Source organism: Oncorhynchus clarkii, chromosome 33 (assembly GCF_045791955.1).
Source record: "Oncorhynchus clarkii lewisi isolate Uvic-CL-2024 chromosome 33, UVic_Ocla_1.0, whole genome shotgun sequence".
NCBI lineage: Eukaryota > Metazoa > Chordata > Actinopteri > Salmoniformes > Salmonidae > Oncorhynchus > Oncorhynchus clarkii.
This window is the reverse complement of record NC_092179.1, coordinates 26,264,867-26,285,789: the sequence shown is the minus strand read 5'-3', so window position 1 is coordinate 26,285,789 and position 20,923 is coordinate 26,264,867. Positions and strand designations below refer to the sequence as shown.

Below are 20,923 nucleotides of genomic sequence, written 5' to 3'. Positions count from 1 at the left end.
GTGAGTGAGTGAGTGAGTGAGTGAGTGAGTGAGTGAGTGAGTGAGTGAGTGAGTGAGTGAGTGAGTGAGTGAGTGAGTGAGTGAGTGAGTGAGAGAGAGAGAGAGAGAGAGAGAGAGAGAGAGATTGAACAGTCTACACACAGAGTGGCTAACTCATAAAGGATAGTTGGTCTACTCACAGAGTGGCTAACTCATAAAGGAGAGTTGGCCTACGTGACTAACTCATAAGGGAGAGTTGGTCTACACACAGAGTGGCTAACTCATAAAGGAGTGTTGGTCTACACACAGAGTTAGGTGATCAGAATAACTGTTGACACCTCCCAACTCTCCTTTATGAGTTAGTCACTCTGTGTGTAGACCAACACTCCTTTATGTGTTAGATGTTCCACTGTAGCAGACATCCAAGTTTTAACAGATTGATTAGTGTTGGCCCCTAATAGTTTTTGTCCCAGAGGCCAGCTGCTGAATGTCTGAAATGGACACACTGTCCAGGACCTCCAATCCATCTCTGCCAAATAAAGCACCTCCAGGTCCCAATGGGAAAGCTGAGCTATCATTAATTAATAGCTTTGTGCTGTGTCATTCTCCCTTGCCAAATAGTGATCTCCCACTAGGGTTAGAGGTCTCATTATCAATGCTCTGTGGAGGGCATTCCTCACTGACAGGCTAGGGCCCCTCTCAGGGGAATGGAGGTACAGTCGCCAAAGTGTGTGTGTGTGTGTGTGTGTGTGTGTGTGTGTGTGTGTGTGTGTGTGTGTGTGTGTGTGTGTGTGTGTGTGTGTGTGTGTGTGTGTGTGTGTGTGTGTGTGCGTGCGTGCGTGTGTTCAAGCGTGCGTGTGTAAGCGAGAGAGACAGCGTCTGATGGTAATCCATATCTATTTAGCTAGTTATTTAGGGACAGTTGTGAATACTGACAACTTAGCTTATATCCCTATCTACAAACATCAAGGCATGATCAGAATACAGTGAGTTATCAGGTATGCCAGACCCTTGGTAGATTGGGTCTATAATGATGAGTTCAGTGGGTTGGTGTTGCTATACGGATACAGTGCTGTCCAATTAGAGACGCTGAAAAAGTAACCACCAGCCAATGGGAAAATAAAGTGGAGGGAGGGGCAGTGTTATCTCACTGCATGACTGGCTCGGCCGCAGTTCATAATAGACAGTACATCAACTAACTGTCACTGGTCCTGAAATAAAATAATCTGTCCCCTGCTGATGTGGTGATGGAATAGGGAAACCCTGTGGGAACAATCTACTGCAACACAATGCACGCAATTAACAGACACTGCAATGCATTATGGATCTTTTCCATCTAGCAGGGAGGAGAGAGAGAGGAGAGAAAGAGAGAGGAGAGAGAGAGAGAGAGAGAGAGAGAGAGAGAGAGATGATGGGTCTCTTTTCATTAGCGGGATGAGCAGTTGATTAGATTTGTGTCTTTGACAAGCTAATTGACGGTTGGTGGAGTCAGATACTAAATCACTCTCTCCCTTTCTGTCTCTCTTCTGTATGTGGAGAAGGAGTGATGATTATTCATAGAGAAATGTCACTGTAATGAGCAGCATTAGAATGCATTAGGGGCCGAGGGCTGGGCTGAGGGGCCTTAAAAAGCCCCCCATCATCACAGAGTGACAGTGTTATGGGTACGTAAGAGGGCTTCAATATGCTCCTGTTACAGCCAGGCAAGGCATTATGCACAGACCGAACAGAGGATAAATCCATGCTAGATTCAGACCAGGACAGTAGCGGACAGGACGCCGGCCGGTGGGCTGGTCAACCTCTGGACCGGTGGGTAAAAAACCCTGAAACTTCAGGGTGGGGATGAAAAGTTAAGAGACAAAATAGTCAAGTCTTCACTCAAATGTAAGTAAATATAAAAAACGAACCGACTTATTCGGTATTATTAGTACCAGTACCAGTGCCACCGACGCTAACATCGGCGTGCTAGACCGGCAAGAGGAAGATGCCACAACCCGGTCGGCAGGGAAAAGAGCATGCAGAGAGGACAGCGAAGCCAAAGACAGGCGGAGAGGACAGCGAAGCCAAAGACAGGCGGAGAGGACAGCGAAGCCAAAGACAGGCAGGGAGAACAGCGAAGCCAAAGACAGGCGGAGAGGACAGCGAAGCCAAAGACAGGCGGAGAGGACAGCGAAGCCAAAGACAGGCGGAGAGGACAGCGAAGCCAAAGACAGGCGGAGAGGACAGCGAAGCCAAAGACAGGCGGAGAGGACAGCGAAGCCAAAGACAGGCGGAGAGGACAGCGAAGCCAAAGACAGGCGGAGAGGACAGCGAAGCCAAAGACAGGCGGAGAGGACAGCGAAGCCAAAGACAGGCGGAGAGGACAGCGAAGCCAAAGACAGGCGGAGAGGACAGCGAAGCCAAAGACAGGCGGAGAGGACAGCGAAGCCAAAGACAGGTGGAGAGGACAGCGAAGCCAAAGACAGCGCAGCTGAAGAGGTAGATATGTGTCTAAATGTGTTACAAATACAACACCTTATATCAGAATTTATGAGTGAAATGCAAACACTATTGGTCAGCTACTGCTGTGTAAATGTACCAGAAAGGAAGGATTGAGGTAAAGACGTACAGTAACTGGTCAAACCGGCTAGTGGAAAAACTACAATTTGACACATAGCAAAGCTCTGAATGCCTAGATTTCGACGGTTCTGTGAGGATCTTGTGGGGAATGGTAATCACTTGAGTATCAGTAATTTACTGTCGTATAATTTTACTTAGCTAAAATAATCATTTTCATTTGATTTGGAATGCTTTTGCCTTGTCGTTCTAAACGCTAAATTGCATTAGACATATACAAAAGTTAATTAGCTAATTTTATTTCATGTCTATACAGCCTTTGGTTACAAATAGTATACATATTGTAAAACCAATCAAGTCCTTTCCATCTCAAATCCATATTTTGTGTAGGAGAATATGGCTACAGTGATTTGCTAGGTATGATCCTCATCGCCACGGTTCCTACCACGTCGCCTCTTACTAGACAACGCATTGAAGCTCATCATCATGCCAACAATCTGGTGTGAACGGCGAGTAAAGCCACACAAAAAAACATGTTGTGTTGTCATTCATTGACTTGATATGAAATAGTGGGGCTGCTGCTGTGTTTTTGTCGTTTTTCAAAATTGGGCCTTTATTAGTTAATTTATATATTATATTATTCATATCCAGGTTGATGACAGGTCCAGTCCAGTTTCAGTAGAATAGAGGATCTTTGGGGTTGATGACAGGCCCAGTTTCAGTAGAAGAGAGGATCTTTGGGGTTGATGACAGGCCCAGTTTCAGTAGAAGTGAGGATCATTGGGGTTGATGACAGGCCCAGTTCAGTTTCAGTAGAAGAGAGGATCTTTGGGGTTGATGACATGCCCAGTTCAGTTTCAGTAGAAGAGAGGATCTTTGGGGTTGATGACAGGCCCAGTTTCAGTAGAAGTGAGGATCATTGGGGTTGATGACAGGCCCAGTTCAGTTTCAGTAGAAGAGAGGATCTTTGGGGTTGATGACAGGCCCAGTTTCAGTAGAAGTGAGGATCATTGGGGTTGATGACAGGCCAGGTCCAGTTTCAGTAGAAGTGAGGATAATTGGGGTTGATGATAGGCCCAGTTCAGTTTCAGTAGAAGTGAGGATCTTTGGGGATGATGACAGGCCAGGTCCAGTTTCAGTAGAAGTGAGGATCTTTGGGGTTGATGACAGGCCAGGTCCAGTTTCAGTGGAAGTGAGGATCTTTGGGGTTGATGACAGGCCCAGTCCAATTTCAGTAGAAGTGAGGATCTTTGGGGTTCATGACAGGCCCAGTTTCAGTAGAAGTGAGCATCTTTGGGGTTGATGACAGGCCCAGTTTCAGTAGAAGAGAGGATCTTTGGGGTTGATGACAGGCCCAGTTTCAGTAGAAGAGAGGATCTTTGGGGTTGATGACAGGCCCAGTTCAGTTTCAGTGGAAGTGAGGATCTTTGGGGTTGATGACAGGCCCAGTTTCAGTAGAAGTGAGCATCTTTGGGGTTGATGACAGGCCCAGTTTCAGTAGAAGAGAGGATCTTTGGGGTTGATGACAGGCCCAGTTTCAGTAGAAGAGAGGATCTTTGGGGTTGATGACAGGCCAGGTCCAGTTTCAGTAGAAGAGAGATTCAGAGAAGGCAAAGTTTGCCTTGATTATTTGAAGTTATAACTTCACCACACTGAGCCAGGTTACCCAGGTCACCACACTGAGCCAGGTTACTCAGGTCACCACACTGAGCCAGGTCACCACACTGAGCCAGGTCACCACATTGAGCCAGGTTACCCAGGTCACCACACTGAGCCAGGTCACCACATTGAGCCAGGTCACCACACTGAGCCAGGTCACCACACTGAGCCAGGTTACCACACTGAGCCAGGTTACCACACTGAGCCAGGTCACCACACTGAGCCAGGTTACCACACTGAGCCAGGTTACCACATTGAGCCAGGTCACCACACTGAGCCAGGTCACCACACTGAGCCAGGTCACCACACTGAGCCAGGTTACCACATTGAGCCAGGTTACCACTTTGAGCCAGGTTACCACACTGAGCCAGGTTACACTGAACAGCTCAGAGAACACTCACCCTCTTCCCTGGTGAGAGATAGAGGGGATTTCCCCTCCTCCTCTCCCGTTTTATCATCCTCCCATCATTTCTCAGGGCCAATCCAATGTGGCTACTCTATCCATCCTCTATCCCTCCATCTCCAATCTCTAACCATCTGCTGTCCTCCTCCCCAGGCTGGGGATGGAGGGATGCCCTGTGTATCCATCATCTCTCCAAGGGGTGTGAGATAGGGATTCCTCTCCTCCTCATGACTCCACCCTACCCCCAACTTGCCCTCCCTTTAACCTCCATCTATCCACCACACATCCATCCATCTATCCACCATCCATCCATCTATCTATCTATCTATCTATCTATCTATCTATCTATCTATCTATCTATCTATCTATCCACCACCCATCCATCCATCTATCCACCATCCATCTATCCATCTATGTATCTATCTATGTATGTATCTATCTATCTATCTATCCCCATCCACCATCCTTCCATCCATCCACCCACCATCCATCCATCCATCATCCATCCCTCATCCCTCATCCATCCACCATCCTTCCATCCATCCATCATCCATCCATCCATCCATCATCCATCCCTCATCCATCCATCCACCATCCTTCCATCCATCCATCATCCATCCATCCACCCACCCACCAGCCATCCATCCATCCACCCACCCACCCACCCACCCACCCACCCACCCACCCACCCACCCACCCACCCACCCACCATCCATCCATCCATCCATCCACCCACCATCCATCCATCCATCCATCCATCCATCCAGTAAGGTCAGGAGTGTTTATACCACACACAGGGCTAACCCTGCTGGAGAACAGGAACAGTTAAACGGGTGTGTGTTCTGTTCTGAGGTGAGTGATAAACAGGGTGAATGGGCGCTCTTAGCCTAGCTCACTGGGTTAACCATGTGTGTGACTGATCCCTCAGTAGCAGGCAGATGTGGAGTTCTATCAGCATTGGCAAGTTGTGTGTATAAGCAGACTAACACATTGGGATGAGTAATGAGCAATGAGCAATGAGTAATGAGTAATGAGTAATGAGTAATGAGCAATGAGTAATGAGTAATGACCAATGCGTAATGAGTAATGACCAATGAGTAATGAGTACTGAGAAATGAGTAATGACCAATGACCATTGAGTATTGAGTATATATAATTGACCAATGACCATTGATTATTGAGTATTGAGCATTGAGAATTGACCAATGACCAATGACCATTGAGTACTGAGAAATGACCAATGACCAATGTCCATTAAGTATTGAGTATTGAGTAATGAGTAATGAGTAATGAGTAATGAGTATTGAGTAATGAGTACTGAGTATTGAGTATTGAGTAATGAGTATTGCACATAGCTGTTACTGTTACTGTCCCTAATTGAAGTCCTGCAGAAAGAAAACTATGATCAAGATGATTCTAATCTTGTCCAAATGAGAGGTGTCTATCAGCTGTCAGAGGGCGACAGTGTGTCTTGTGTTCATAACGTATGTGTCGACACCATCAGCAGTCACTCTACTGATGTGACAGAGTGTGTTCTCCCCTGGGTGACAGTGTGTGTTCTCCCCTGGGTGACAGAGTGTGTCCTCCCCTGGGTGACAGTGTGTGTTCTCCCCTGGGTGGCAGTGTGTGTTCTCCCCTGGGTGACAGTGTATGTTCTCCCCTGGGTGACAGTGTGTGTCCTCCCCTGGGTGACAGAGTGTGTTCTCCCCTGAGTGACAGAGTGTGTAGTAATTGCTGGTGTAGTGTGTACAGTACGTGCGTGTGTGTGTCATCCCCACTTGTGTGATTCACTTGGTGGGTACTGGTGGTGTGTGTGTGTGCGTGTGTGCGTGTGTGTGTGTGTGTGTGTGTGTGTATCTGCATTCTCACCTGGGTGATGCGTGGGTGGGTACACTTGCTGTTGAGTCCATTGCGCTCCAGCCACTGGCTCTCAGGGTGGGGACAGTGCTGCTTGAGGGTGCAGCGGTTCTCCCCCTTACACCACACACAGCCAAACAGGGGGTCTGCCTTCAGACACAGGCCACAGCTACCCCTCTGGGCATCACACTTGTACAGGTGAACTGATGGGGGGGGGGGGGGTCACAGGGAGAGATCAGGTTAACACAGCACGCACATACAGTATACTTGATTTCAATCAGTCAATCAATCACATGCATTTATAAAGCCATTTGTACATCAGAAATTGTAACGAAGTGCTTTACACCCAGTCTAGATTTAAAATGATAGCCTTCATGATGTATATGGTAAATGTGGGTGAGAACTGTTCAGAACTGGTAGATCAATCACAGTCATTATTTTTGTATTTCCACAACATGGACAGTATTTGAATCATATTGTGGAAAGCATCATTTGTTGATACTGTATCTCTGTCCCTTGCTCTCTGTCTCAATCCTTCTCTCTTGCTTCTGTCTCACTCCCTCCCCTCTCTCTCTCTCTCTCTTCCTCCCTACCTTCCTCTCTCTCTCTCTTCCTCCCTCCCCCTCTCTCTCTCTCTTCCTCCCTACCTTCCTCTCTCTCTCTCTTCCTCCCTCCCCCCTCTCTCTCTCTCTCTTCATCCCTCCCCCCTCTCTCTCTCTCTCTCTCTTCCTCCCTCCCTTCCTCTCTCTCTCTCTTCTTATCTCTCGCTCTCTCCTTGTCTCCCTCATTTAGCTCCTGTGACCAGAAGCTTCTTGCCTCTGCTCATCCACTAGTTTAACATTTCATCTCCATGGAAACCGGACAGGTTTTTAATTGCCATTAGATGCTTGTGTGATTTGTCCATCAAATGATGCCTCCAGAGTAGCCTTCTCCCTGGGTAGCTAATGGGAAAGAAGAGGAGGAGGAATTCATCTTTAACTCTCCCTCTCTCTATCCCCGTCTCTCCATGGACACAAAATGTTTCTATATATCCATTCAAATGTGAACACAAATGTAAGCGCAAATAAATCTAATTGCAAAGCCAGCGAGGTGCAGTTAATCATTGTCATTGGTGATTCTATTTGTACTGTATGGGTTTAAACCAACTAGTACCATCATGCATGGTTTAGTCCTTGTACATATACTGTATAATATACAGTTGTAGTCGGAAGTTTACAAACACCTTAGACAAATACATTTCAACTCAGTTTTTCACAATTCCTGACATTTAATCCTAGTAAAAATTCCCTCTTAGGTCAGTTAGGATCACCACTTTTATTTTAAGAATGTGAAATGTCAGAATAATAGTAGAGATATAAAAAAAAGATGTTATTTCTTTCATCACATTCCCAGTGGGTCAGAAGTTTACAAACACTCAATTAGTATTTGGTAGCATTGCCTTTAAAGTGTTTAACTTGGGTCAAACGTTTTGGGTAGCCTTCCACAAGCTTCCCACAATAAGTTGGGTGAATTTTGGCCCATTCCTCCTGGTGTAACTGAGTTAGGTTTGTAGGCCTCCTTGCTCACACAGGCTTTTTCAGTTCTACCCACACATTTTCTATATGATTGAGGTCAGGGCTTTGTGATGGCCACTCCAATACTTTGACTTTGTTGTCCTTAAGCCATTTTGCCACAACTTTGGAGTATGCTTGGGGTCATTGTTCATTTGGAAGACCCATTTGCAACCAAGCTTTAACTTTCAGACGAATGTCTAGAGATGTTACTTTAATATATCCACATAATTTTCCTACCTCATGATGCCATTTATTTTGTAAAGAGCACCAGTCCCTCCTGCAGCAAAGCAACCCCACAACATGATGCTGCCACCCCCGTGCTTCACGGTTGGGATGGTGTTCTTCGGCTTGCAAGCGTTCCCCTTTTTCCTCCAAATATAATGATGGTCATTATGGCCAAACAGTTCTATGTTTGTTTCATCAGACCAGAGGACATTTCTCCAAAAAGTACGATTTTTGTCCCCATGTGTATTTGTAATTCGTAGCCTGACTTTTTATGGCGGTTTTGAAGCAGTGGCTTCTTCCTTGCTGAGCGGCCATTCAGGTTATGTCGATATAGGACTCCTCCAGCATCTTCACAAGGTCCTTTGTTGTTGTTCTGGGATTTATTTGCACTTTTCATACCAAAGTACGTTCATCTCTAGGAGACAGAACGCCTATCAGAAGCTTTTAAAGCCATGACCTAATTTTCTGGAATTTTCCAAGCTGTTTAAAGGCACAGTCAACTTAGTGTATGTAAACTTCTAACCCACTGGAATTGTGATACAGTGAATTAAAAGTGAAATAATCTGTCTGTAAACAATTGTTGGAAAAATAACTTGTGTCATGCACAACGTAGATGTCCTAACCGACTTGCCAAAACTATAGTTTGTTAACTTCTCTAGGGTAGGGGGCAGCATTTGGAATTTTGGATGAAAAGCGTGCCCAAATTAAACTGCCTTCTACTCAGGCCCAGATGATAGGATATGCATATAATTGGTAGATGTGGATAGAAAACACTCTAAAGTTTACAAAACTGTTAAAAAAGTGTCTGTGAGTATAACAGAAGTGATTTGGCAGGTGAAAACCTGAGAGAAATTCATTCAGGAAGTAGGATTTTATTTTGTAGTAGTTTTCTATTCAATGCCATTACAGTATCCATTGACTTAGGACTCAAAATGCAGTTCATATGCCTTCCACTAGATGTCAACAGTCTTTACAAATTGTTTCAGGCTTGTATTCTGAAAAATGAGGGAGTAAGAGCAGTCTGAATGAGTGGACCCTGCCTTGTCACAGAGCTTTTTCAGGCGCGCGACCGAGAGAGTGCCTTTCTTGTTTACCTTTTATATTGACAACGTTATTGTCCGGTTGAAATATTATCGATTATTTAGGCTAAAAACAACCTGAGGATCGTTTGACATGTTTCTATGAACTTTACGGATAACATTTTGATTTTTTTTGTCTGCCTGTTGTGACTGCGTTTGAGCCTGTGGATTACTGAAGAAAACGCTCCAACAAAACGGAGGTTTTCGGATATAAAGAGAAACTTTATTGAACAAAAGGAACATTTATTAAACAAGAACGTAGGCAATTACTAGGATCCCACCACGCTGTACACCTCATTGTGTTTCTCAATTAAACTGAAGGGGTCGCCTATGTCATTGTGTGGGACAATGTCATGTTCCAACATGCAGAGATGGTTCAGGCAGGGTTTCGGGCCCATCCCCGATTTGTGACCCTATACCAGCCCCCATGCTCTCCTTTCAACCCTAATGAGGATATTTTGTTCAGCATGGAGACGGGCGATCACCATCCCCATAAGCGTGCCACCCTCTTCTGGCCCTGGATGAGGCATGTAGATTAGAGGTCGACAGATTAATCGGAATGGCCGATTAATTAGGGCCGATTTCAAGTTTAAATAACAATTGGAAATATGTATTTTTGGACACCGATTTGGCAAATAAATATATATATATATATTTTTTAAATTACACCTTTATTTAATCTTTATTTAACTAGGCTAGTCAGTTAGGAACACATTCTTATTTTCAATGACGGCCTAGGAACGGTCGGTTAACTGCCTTGTTCAGGGGCAGAATGACATATTTTTACCTTGTCAGCTCTGGGGATTCAATCTTGCAACCTTACAGTTAACTAGTCCAACGCTCTAACCACCTGCCTTACATTGCACTCCACGAGGAGACTGCCTGTTATGCAAATGCAGTAAGCCAAGGTAAGTTGCTAGTAAGCATTAAACTTATCTTATAAAAAACAATCAATCAAAATCACTAGTTAACTACACATGGTTGTTGATATTACTAGTTTATCTAGCGTGTCCTGCGTTGCATATAATCGATGCGGTGCATATCGTTGCTCCAATGTGTACCTATGCCACCCGTTAGATAAAATACGGAACGGTTCCGTATTTCACTGAAAGAATAAACGTCTTGTTTTCGAGATGATAGTTTCCGGATTCGACCATATTAATGACCTCATATTTCTGTGTGTTATCATGTTATAACTAAGTCTATGATTTGATAGAGCAGTCTGAGCGATGGTAAGCACCAGCAGGCTTGTAAGCATTCATTCAAACATCACTTTCGTGCGTTTTGCCAGCAGCTCTTCTCAACGCATTGCGCTGTTTATGACTTCAAGCCTATCAACTCCCGAGATTAGGCTGGTGTAACCGATGTGAAATGGTTAGCTAGTTAGCGGGGTTCGCGCTAATAGCGTTTCAAACGTCACTCGCTCTGAAACTTGGAGTAGTTGTTCCCCTTGCTCTGCATGGTTAACGCTGCTTCGAGGGTGGCTGTTGTCGATGTGTTCCTGGTTCGAGCCCAGGTAGGAGTGAGGAGAGGGACGGAAGCTATACTGTTACACTGGCAATACTAAAGTGCCTATAAGAACATCCAATAGTCAAGGGTTAATGAAATACAAATGGTATAGAGGGAAATAGTCCTATAATTCCTATAATAACTAAAACCTAAAACTTCTTACCTGGGAATATTGAAGACTCATGTTAAAAGGAACCACCAGCTTTCATTTGTTCTCATGTTCTGAGCAAGGAACTTCAACGTTAGCTTTCTTACATGGCACATATCACACTTTTACTTTCTTCTCCAACACTTTGTTTCTGCATTATTTATTTGAGGCTAAATTGATTTTATTTATGTATTATATTAAGTTAAAATAAGTGTTCATTCAGTATTGTTGTAATTGTCATTATTACAAATAAATAAATAAAAATCAGCCAATTAATCGGTATTGGCATTTTTGGTTCTCCAATAATCGGTATCAGTAGCAGCGTTGAAAAATCCTAATCGGCCGACCTCTAAAGAAAATACATCAACGCAGACCAATGTCAGGCTTGGAATCATCAGGCCAAAAGGTATTTCCCGCTGTGCATGAACAATGAGGACATTCACTGTGATGTGGATGAGAATTTATGGCCAAATGCTCAAAAGGGAAAAGGAACAAGACAGGCTTGATGCAAATTATTGCGTGCTAAATGTTATGTTTTATTTTCATTCATTTAATTGAATGCTCTCATTACATTTCACAATAAACTTATATTTTGAATCAATGGTTGTGTGGTGAGAGCTGTTCACAATCCAAATAAATGCACACTGGCAGGTTTTGAATGAAAGACTGGCTGCTTTACAAGTGTGACGAGTTGTGATAGATAGATAGATAGATAGATAGATAGATAGATAGATAGATAGATAGATAGATAGATAGTCACTGTTAGTATAGCATATTGAATATTCTCTTTTAGTGTATGCATGTGTGGTCTGTGGTAATATGCTGATGGGCAGAGGGAGACAACTGACAGAGGAAGGCGTGAAGCTCACAAGCACCACAGAGGAAGTTGTGAAGCTAACAAACACAACAGAGGAAGTTGTGAAGCTAACAGGCACCACAGAGGAAGTTGTGAAGCTAACAGGCACCACAGGGGAGACGAGAGATAGTGAGAGAGAGGGAAAGAGAGAGGGAGAGAGAAAGAGAGAGAAACAGAGAGAAAGAGGAGCGAGAGAAAGAAGAGATTGAGAGAGAGAGAGGGGTGGAGAGAGAGAGACAGAGAGAGGGAAAGTAAAGAGATGGGACTGGAGAGATGGAAAAAGGCAAGAGGACGTGGTGAGACGAGCGGTGTGAAGCTAACGAGGTGAACAGAAGGAGTGAAAAGGGAGGAAGAGAGAGAGAAAGGAGAGAGGGAGATAGAGGGGGAGAGAGAGAAACAGAGAGAGAGGAGAGGAGGAGAGAAATGAGAGCAGGAGTGAGAGAGAGAGGGGGAGAGAGAGACAGGGAGAGGGAAAGAGATGGCGACTGGAGAGATGGTGCGATGGGAAAAGGGAAGAGGACGTGGCGAGACAAGTGGTGTGAAGCTAACGAGGTGAACAGAAGGAGGGAAAAGGGAGGAAGAGAGAGAGAGGGGGAGAGAGAAACGGAGAGAGAGGGAGAGAGAGAGAGAGAGGGAGAGCAGAGGGAAATTAGGTGTGAGAGATGGAGAGTAAGGGAGAGAAAGAGGGAGATGAGAGAAGAGGGAAATTAGGTGTGAGAGATGGAGAGTAAGGGAGAGAAAGAGGGAGATGAGAGAAGAGGGAAATTAGGTGTGAGAGATGGAGAGTAAGGGAGAGAAAGAGGGAAATTAGGTGTGAGAGATGGAGAGTAAGGGAGAGAAAGAGGGAAATTAGGTGTGAGAGATGGAGAGTAAGGGAGAGAAAGAGGGAAATTAGGTGTGAGAGATGGAGAGTAAGGGAGAGAAAGAGGGAGATGAGAGAAGAGGCAAAGTTATAACCAGACGCCGCCGCCCACCGCAGCAAAGTAATGCCACTTCTGTGTCTGTGCCGGTGTCAGGGGGATGGATACCGCCGCAACTGCCCGCCTGTTGCCATGGAGACCGGCTACACAGGCAACGGCGGTGATCGGGTGGGGTGTGTGTGGATGTGGGTGTGTGGGTGTGAGGGGGGGGGGGGTCCTGACCTTTATTTGCGGCAGGGTTGTCGATGCTGAAGTCTCCGTTCCAGATGACCGTCAGGTCCACAGGGAGGCTGCTCATCTCCATCCCATCATATGAGTACTGTTGTCGCCATGGGGACCCAGAGAGGGGGAGATGGGGGGGTGAGATGGAGAGAACGGGGAGCGAGAGAAAGGGGGAGAGAGAGAGAGCACCAGAGAGAAAGAGAGAGGGGGGGGTAGAGAAAGGGGGAGAGAGAGAGAGCACCAGAGAGAAAGAGAGGGGGGGGGGGTAGAGAAAGGGGGAGAGAGAGGGAGAGAGAGAGAGAGAGAGCACCAGAGAGAAAGAGAGAGGGGGGGGTAGAGAAAGGGGGAGAGAGAGAGAGAGAGAGAGAGAGAGAGAGAAAGAGAGAGGGGGGGTAGAGAAATGGGGAGAGAGAGAGAGAGAGAGAGAGAGAGAGAGAAAGAGAGAGGGGGGGTAGAGAAAGGGGGAGAGAGAGAGAGAGAGAGAGAGCACCAGAGAGAAAGAGAGGGGGGGGGTAGAGAAAGGGGGAGAGAGAGAGAGAGAGAGAGAGAGAGAAAGAGAGGGGGGGGGTAGAGAAAGGGGGAGAGAGAGAGAGAGAGAGAGAGCACCAGAGAGAAAAGAGAAAGGAGTAGAGGAAAAGGCATTTGTAGAGCAGAAGTACTGTAAACACTCAAGCCAGGTAGAGGACATCTTCACAGACAACTACGTATCAAAGCTAGTGTTTGAGACACTCCCATTCAACAGTAGCATATCATATTAGCATATCATTCAGCATAGAAACCCTTTCATTGGGAGTCTTTCATTTCATACCAACCATTGTTCCAGAACTGAATGACACATAATAGTATTGCTGAGGGAAGCTGGAGTTTAGAGAGGGCATTTAAACTCATCAAGGCTCTGTGCACATGTACAATGAGAGACATATCCTTGGGCATGGAGGACTGGTTCCAGACAGTGTACTGTAGGTACTAGCTCAATAGTACTGATTACTAGAAATGAGGAACCTGTATTGAGATTCTACAGTCAATGGCTCTCCAGACAGACCTGAGATAGAGTTGTGCATCTTCTCACTTTCACAAATAACTTCAAATATGTCTCTGACCAACTCTCTCGTTATCTCTCTCCGAATGATCCTGGAGGCACTCCGCACTGCCAAAGCTGACTCTCTCCTCTTTTTCTCATCCTCCTAGATGTATCTATCCTCTGCCTTCAACACCGTGAACCATCAGATCCTCCTCTCCAGCCTCTCAGGGCTGGGTGTCTTAGGCTCTGCACACTCTTGGATTGCATCCTAGTTGGCAGGCCGCTCCTACCAGGTGACGTGGAGAGGATCTGCACCACATACTCTCACTACTCACTACTGGTGTCCCCCAGGGCATAGTTCTAGGCCCGCTCCTCTTCTCTCTATAGCTCAAGTCACTGGGCTCTGTCATATCCTCACATGGTCTCTTCTATCATTGCTATGCGGATGACACTCAACTACTTTTCTCCTTCCCCCCCTTCTTCACCCAGGTGGTAACACGCATCCCTGTGTGCCTGGCAGATACAGTGCCTTGCGAAAGTATTCGGCCCCCTTGAACTTTGCGACCTTTTGCCACATTTCAGGCTTCAAACATAAAGATATAAAACTGTATTTTTTTTTTTTGTTACTCCTTCCATTTCAATATTATCGCTTGCACAGTGCTCCTTGGGATGTTTGTATCCAAATCCAGCTTTAAACTTCTTCACAACAGTATCTCGGACCTGCCTGGTGTTTTCCTTGTTCTTCATGATGCTCTCTGCGCTTTTAACGGACCTCTGAGACAATCACAGTGCAGGTGCATTTATACGGAGACTTGATTACACACAGGTGGATTGTATTTATCATCATTAGTCATTTAGGTCAACATTGGATCATTCAGAGATCCTCACTGAACTTCTGGAGAGAGTTTGCTGCACTGAAAGTAAAGGGGCTGAATAATTTTGCACGCCCAATTTTTCAGTTTTTGATTTGTTAAAAAAGTTTGAAATATCCAATAAATGTCGTTCCACTTCATGATTGTGTCCCACTTGTTGTTGATTCTTCACAAAAAAATACAGTTTTATATCTTTATGTTTGAAGCCTGAAATGTGGCAAAAGGTCGCAAAGTTCAAGGGGGCCGAATACTTTCGCAAGGCACTGTATCTCAGCTTGGATGTCGGCCCACCACCTCAAGCTCAACAAGACAGAGCTTCTCTTCATCCCACTGAAGGCCTCTCCGCTCCAAGACTGCTCCATCACGGTTGACAACTCCACGGTGTCCCCCTCCCAGAGTGCAAAGAACCTTGGCGTGACCCTGGACAACACCCTGGCATTCACTGCAAACACCAAAGCAGTGACTCGCTCCTGCAGGTTCTGCTCCTCAACATCCGTAGACTACGAGCCTACCTCACAGAGTACGAGTCATCTCCCGCCTGGACTACCGCAACTGTTGGCTTTGCTCCCCGCTTGTGCCATCAAACCCCTGCAATTTATCCAGAATACTGCAGCCTGCCTGGTGTTCAAACTTCCCATGTTCTCCCACGTCACCCCGCTTCTCAGCACACTCCACTGGCTTCCAGTCGAAGCTCACATCCATTACAAGACCAGCAGCAAGAGCAACTGCCCCTCCCTACCGATATATATATATATATATTTTGTGAACTAACACTCGCACTTGACTTTGTTTATACCTACTGTGATACACTACATGACTGAAAGTATGTGGACATCTGCTCGTCGAACATCTCATTCCAAAATCATGGGCATTAATATGGAGTTGGTCCCTCTTTTACTGCTATAACAGCCTCTTCTGGGAAGGCTTTCCACTAGATGTTGGAACATTGCTGTGGGGACTTGCTTCCCTTCAGCCACAATAACATTAGTGAGGTCGGGCACTGATGTTGGGCGAGTAGGCCTGGCTAGCAGTCAGCGTTCCAATTCATTACAGAGGTGTTCGATGGGGTTGAGGTTAGGGCTCTGTGCAGGCCAGTCAAATTCTTCCACAGCGATCTCGACAAACCATTTACGTATGGATCTTGCTTTGTGCACAGGGGCATTGTCATGCTGAAACAGGAAGGCCTTCCCCAAACTGTTGCCACAAAGTTGGAAGCACAAATTCGTCTAGAATATGTTGTAGCATTAAGATTTCCCTTCACTGGAACTAAAACAGCCCCAGACAATTATTTATCCTCCACCAAACTTTACAGTTGGCACTATGCATTCCGACAGATAGCGTTCTCCTGGCGTCCGCCATATCTTTATTAATCCATCGGACTGACAGATGGTGAAGTGTGATTCATGCTCGGCCATGAAAACCCATTTCATGAAGCTCCCGACGAACAGTTATTGTGCTGACGTTGCTTCCAGGGGCAGTTTGGAACTCGGGAGTGAGTGCTGCAACCGAGGACAGACGATTTTTACTCGCTAAGCATTTCAGCACTCGGCCGTCCTGTTCTGTGAGCTTGTGTGGCCTACCACTTTGTGGCTGAGCTGTTGTTGCTCCTAGACGTTTCCACTTCACAATAACAGCACAGCAACTGATTTGTTGGAAAGGTGGCATCCTATAACGGTGCCACATTGAAAGTCACTGAGCTCTTCAGTATGGCCATTCTACTGCCAATGTTTGTCTATGGAGATTGCATGGTTGTGTGCTCGATTGTATACACCTGTCAGCAACAGGTCTGGCTGAAATAGCAAAATTCCCTAATTTGAAGGGGTGTCCACATACTTTTGTATATTTAGTACATGTGGTTGTACCACCTAGCTATCTTAAGATGATTGCACTAACTGTATGTCGCTTAGTGACTAAAAGATCAATGCAAATATCAAATACATTCCTTCCAACATGCCTTACATCCACAATTTCCTTTGATTGTGTACACCTAAACATACACATACATAAACTTCCCTATTCATCCCGTTTACACCCCCAAAACACACCATCACCCCCTATACTCACCGAGGTGTTCTGGCACTGAACACAGCTGCTGTTGAAGCGGAGTGCGGGCACCCGCTGCTCCACGCCCTGGATGGTGAGCAGACACTCATAGCCCCGCTGTCCTGACTGTGGCTGGGGAAGGTTCTTGGCCCGCAGGGTGATGGGCTTCACCACGTTGACCGGCACCAGGATGCGCTCGGTGGGCAGCAGCTGGGGACACTCCTGTAAAAGCCACAGGGAGAGCTGGTCAGGAGGACCAAAACGACAGGAGCCAGACGTCAACAGTGTGTTACTCCCAATACACACTTGTTTCACACTGTGGATTTGGCATAGTTTACTTTACTCGTGGTTGTCGAGAGAGAAAACGTTAACAAGAAGTATTGACTAAGTTATGATATTTTGGGTTATACTTTGAAGTCAACATCATACCGTAGGGCCATTCTAGGACAACAGTGAAGCAACGTCCGAGTAGAGTTCAACCCTGTTGAAATCTCCCTACAGGCCCATGTCACGCCTCACATCCACAAGGTTAATATAGACACCATATCTAACTGTGAAACAACATTATAAATGGTAGGAATTATGAATGTGTTTTGGCGACTATGGTTGGGTAGTTATATCTGGTAGAGTTAGTGTTGGTTACCTCTAGTGGTTGGGTAGTTATATCTGGTAGAGTTAGTGTTGGTTACCTCTAGTGGTTGGGTAGTTATATCTGGTAGAGTTAGTGTTGGTTACCTCTAGTGGTTGGGTGGCTATATCTGGTAGAGTTAGTGTTGGTTACCTCTATAGCCATTAACAAGGTTTGAATGGCATGTGAGTTGGAGTGGGCCAATCATACCAACGATAGGATATCGATAGGAGGTCAAGAGAGCAGTGCATTATTATTACACTGACTTGTAAATGAACAGTGTCAGTGACATGATAGAAATAGGGCCGTGTGTTTCCATTCACACAACAACAGAGGTTCAATGAAAGCTGCTTCTGCTTTGATAAGAAAAGAGAAAGAGAGATAGAAAGAGAGAGAGGCAGAGACAGACAGAGGGGGAGGGAGAGAGAGCAGAGAGAGAGATGGAGTAAAGGAAAGAGAGAGGCAGAGAAAGAGGGAGAGAGAGAGAGAGACAGAGAGAGAGGCAGAGAGACAGAGAGAGATGGAGAGAGTGAGGCAGAGAGAGAGAGAGAGAGAGAGAGAGAGAGAGAGAGAGAGAGAGAGAGAGAGTAAAGGAGAGAGAGAGAGAGAGAGAGAGAGAGAGAGAGAGCATGTTCGGCTCACTTGGCAATTGGGTGTCTAAAATTAACATCCTATCAACTCAGGTGAATGGCTCAGTAAAAATAGTCAGTTGCTGATGGAGATGAGAGGAGAGAATGGAGACAGAGAGACAGAGTGTCCTGATGAAGTTATGTGTCTGTGTTGATGGGTAGAGTCTACAGTGCTGATGAAGTTCTGTGTCTGTGTTGATGGGTAGAGTCTACAGTGCTGATGAAGTTCTGTGTTGATGGGTAGAGTCTACAGTGCTGATGAAGTTATGTGTCTGTGTTGATGGGTAGAGTCTACAGTCCTAATGAAGTTATGTGTTGATGGGTAGAGTCTACAGTGCTGATGAAGTTATGTGTTGATGGGTAGAGTCTACAGTCCTAATGAAGTTCTGTGTTAATGGGTAGAGTCTACAGTGCTGATGAAGTTCTGTGTTGATGGGTAGAGTCTACAGTGCTGATGAAGTTCTGTGTTGATGGGTAGAGTCTACAGTGCTGATGAAGTTATGTGTCTGTGTTGATGGGTAGAGTCTACAGTCCTAATGAAGTTCTGTGTTGATGGGTAGAGTCTACAGTGCTGATGAAGTTCTGTGTTGATGGGTAGAGTCTACAGTCCTAATGAAGTTCTGTGTTAATGGGTAGAGTCTACAGTGCTGATGAAGTTCTGTGTTGATGGGTAGAGTCTACAGTGCTGATGAAGTTCTGTGTTGATGGGTAGAGTCTACAGTGCTGATGAAGTTATGTGTCTGTGTTGATGGGTAGAGTCTACAGTGCTGATGAAGTTCTGTGTTGATGGGTAGAGTCTACAGTGCTGATGAAGTTATGTGCCTGTGTGTTGATGGGTAGAGTCTACAGTGCTGATGAAGTTCTGTGCCTGTGTGTTGATGGGTAGAGTCTACAGTGCTGATGAAGTTCTGTGTCTGTGTGTTGATGGGTAGAGTCTACAGTGCTGATGAAGTTCTGTGTTGATGGGTAGAGTCTACAGTGCTGATGAAGTTCTGTGGCTGTGTGTTGATGGGTAGAGTCTACAGTGCTGATGAAGTTCTGTGTTGATGGGTAGAGTCTACAGTGCTGATGAAGTTCTGTGTCTGTGTTGATGGGTAGAGTCTACAGTGCTGATGAAGTTCTGTGTCTGTGTTGATGGGTAGAGTCTACAGTGCTGATGAAGTTATGTGTCTGTGTTGATGGGTAGAGTCTACAGTGCTGATGAAGTTCTGTGTTGATGGGTAGAGTCTACAGTGCTGATGAAGTTCTTTGCCTGTGTGTTGATGGGTAGAGTCTACAGTGCTGATGAAGTTCTGTGTTGATGGGTAGAGTCTACAGTGCTGATGAAGTTCTGTGTTGATGGGTAGAGTCTACAGTGCTGATGAAGTTCTGTGCCTGTGTTGATGGGTAGAGTCTACAGTGCTGATGAAGTTCTGTGTCTGTGGTGATGGGTAGAGTCTACAGTGCTGATGAAGTTCTGTGTCTGTGTTGATGGGTAGAGTCTACAGTGCTGATGAAGTTCTGTGCCTGTGTGTTGATGGGTAGAGTCTACAGTGCTGATGAAGTTCTGTGTCTGTGTGTTGATGGGTAGAGTCTACAGTGCTGATGAAGTTCTGTGTCTGTGTGTTGATGGGTAGAGTCTACAGTGTTGATGAAGTTCTGTGTCTGTGTTGATGGGTAGAGTCTACAGTGATGATGAAGTTATGTGCCTGTGTGTTGATGGGTAGAGTCTACAGTGCTGATGAAGTTCTGTGCCTGTATTGATGGGTAGAGTCTACAATGCTGATGAAGTTCTGTGTCTGTGTTGATGGGTAGAGTCTACAGTGCTGATGAAGTTCTGTGTCTGTGTTGATGGGTAGAGTCTACAGTGCTGATGAAGTTCTGTGTCTGTGTTGATGGGTAGAGTCTACAGTGCTGATGAAGTTCTGTGTCTGTGTTGATGGGTAGAGTCTACAGTGCTGATGAAGTTCTGTGTTGATGGGTAGAGTCTACAGTGCTGATGAAGTTCTGTGCCTGTGTGTTGATGGGTAGAGTCTACAGTGCTAATGAAGTTCTGTGCCTGTGTTGATGGGTAGAGTCTACAGTGCTGATGAAGTTCTGTGCCTGTGTGTTGATGGGTAGAGTCTACAGTGCTGATGAAGTTCTGTGCCTGTGTGTTGATGGGTAGAGTCTACAGTGCTGATGAAGTTCTGTGTTGATGGGTAGAGTCTACAGTGCTGATGAAGTTCTGTGTTGATGGGTAGAGTCTACAGTGCTGATGAAGTTATGTGCCTGTGTTGATGGGTAGAGTCTACAGTGCTGATGAAGTTCTGTGTTGATGGGTAGAGTCTACAGTGCTGATGAAGTTCTGTGTCTGTGTGTTGATGGGTAGAGTCTACAGTGCTGATGAAGTTCTGTGTTGATGGGTAGAGTCTACAGTGCTGATGAAGTTCTGTGTTGATGGGTAGAGTCTACAGTGCTGATGAAGTTCTGTTCCTGTGTGTTGATGGGTAGAGTCTACAGTGCTGATGAAGTTCTGTGTTGATGGGTAGAGTCTACAGTGCTGTGCATAAATACAACTCCCATCTCCTGGTGAGACAATTTTACTTTGTTAAACTGTGGGCTCAGATAAAGAAAGAGAGGAATTGAGTGAGAACACTGGGAGAGATAGAATGAGAGAGAGAGAATGAGGCAGAGATAATAAGAGATATTATATGGAGAGATTGAGCGAAGGAGAATATGGCAGACAGAGAGAAAAAACTAATAGAGAGAGAGACAGAGAAAGAGAGAGAGACAGAGAAAGAGA

The 20,923-nt window shown here is 45.5% G+C and overlaps 1 protein-coding gene across 1 annotated transcript in view; it reads right to left on the bottom strand.

Moving 5' to 3' along the window:
- The window catches only part of LOC139392961 (plexin-A4), a 141,577-nt gene that overhangs the window by 96,499 nt on the left and 24,155 nt on the right, over positions 1-20,923 (bottom strand). Inside the window, exons 6-8 of the mRNA XM_071141271.1 lie at positions 16,924-17,145; positions 12,967-13,063; positions 6,467-6,657 (exon numbers count right to left, since the gene is read on the bottom strand). Of these exons, the coding sequence (XP_070997372.1) occupies positions 6,467-6,657; positions 12,967-13,063; positions 16,924-17,145 (510 nt within the window). The remainder of the gene's footprint in view (positions 1-6,466; positions 6,658-12,966; positions 13,064-16,923; positions 17,146-20,923) is intronic.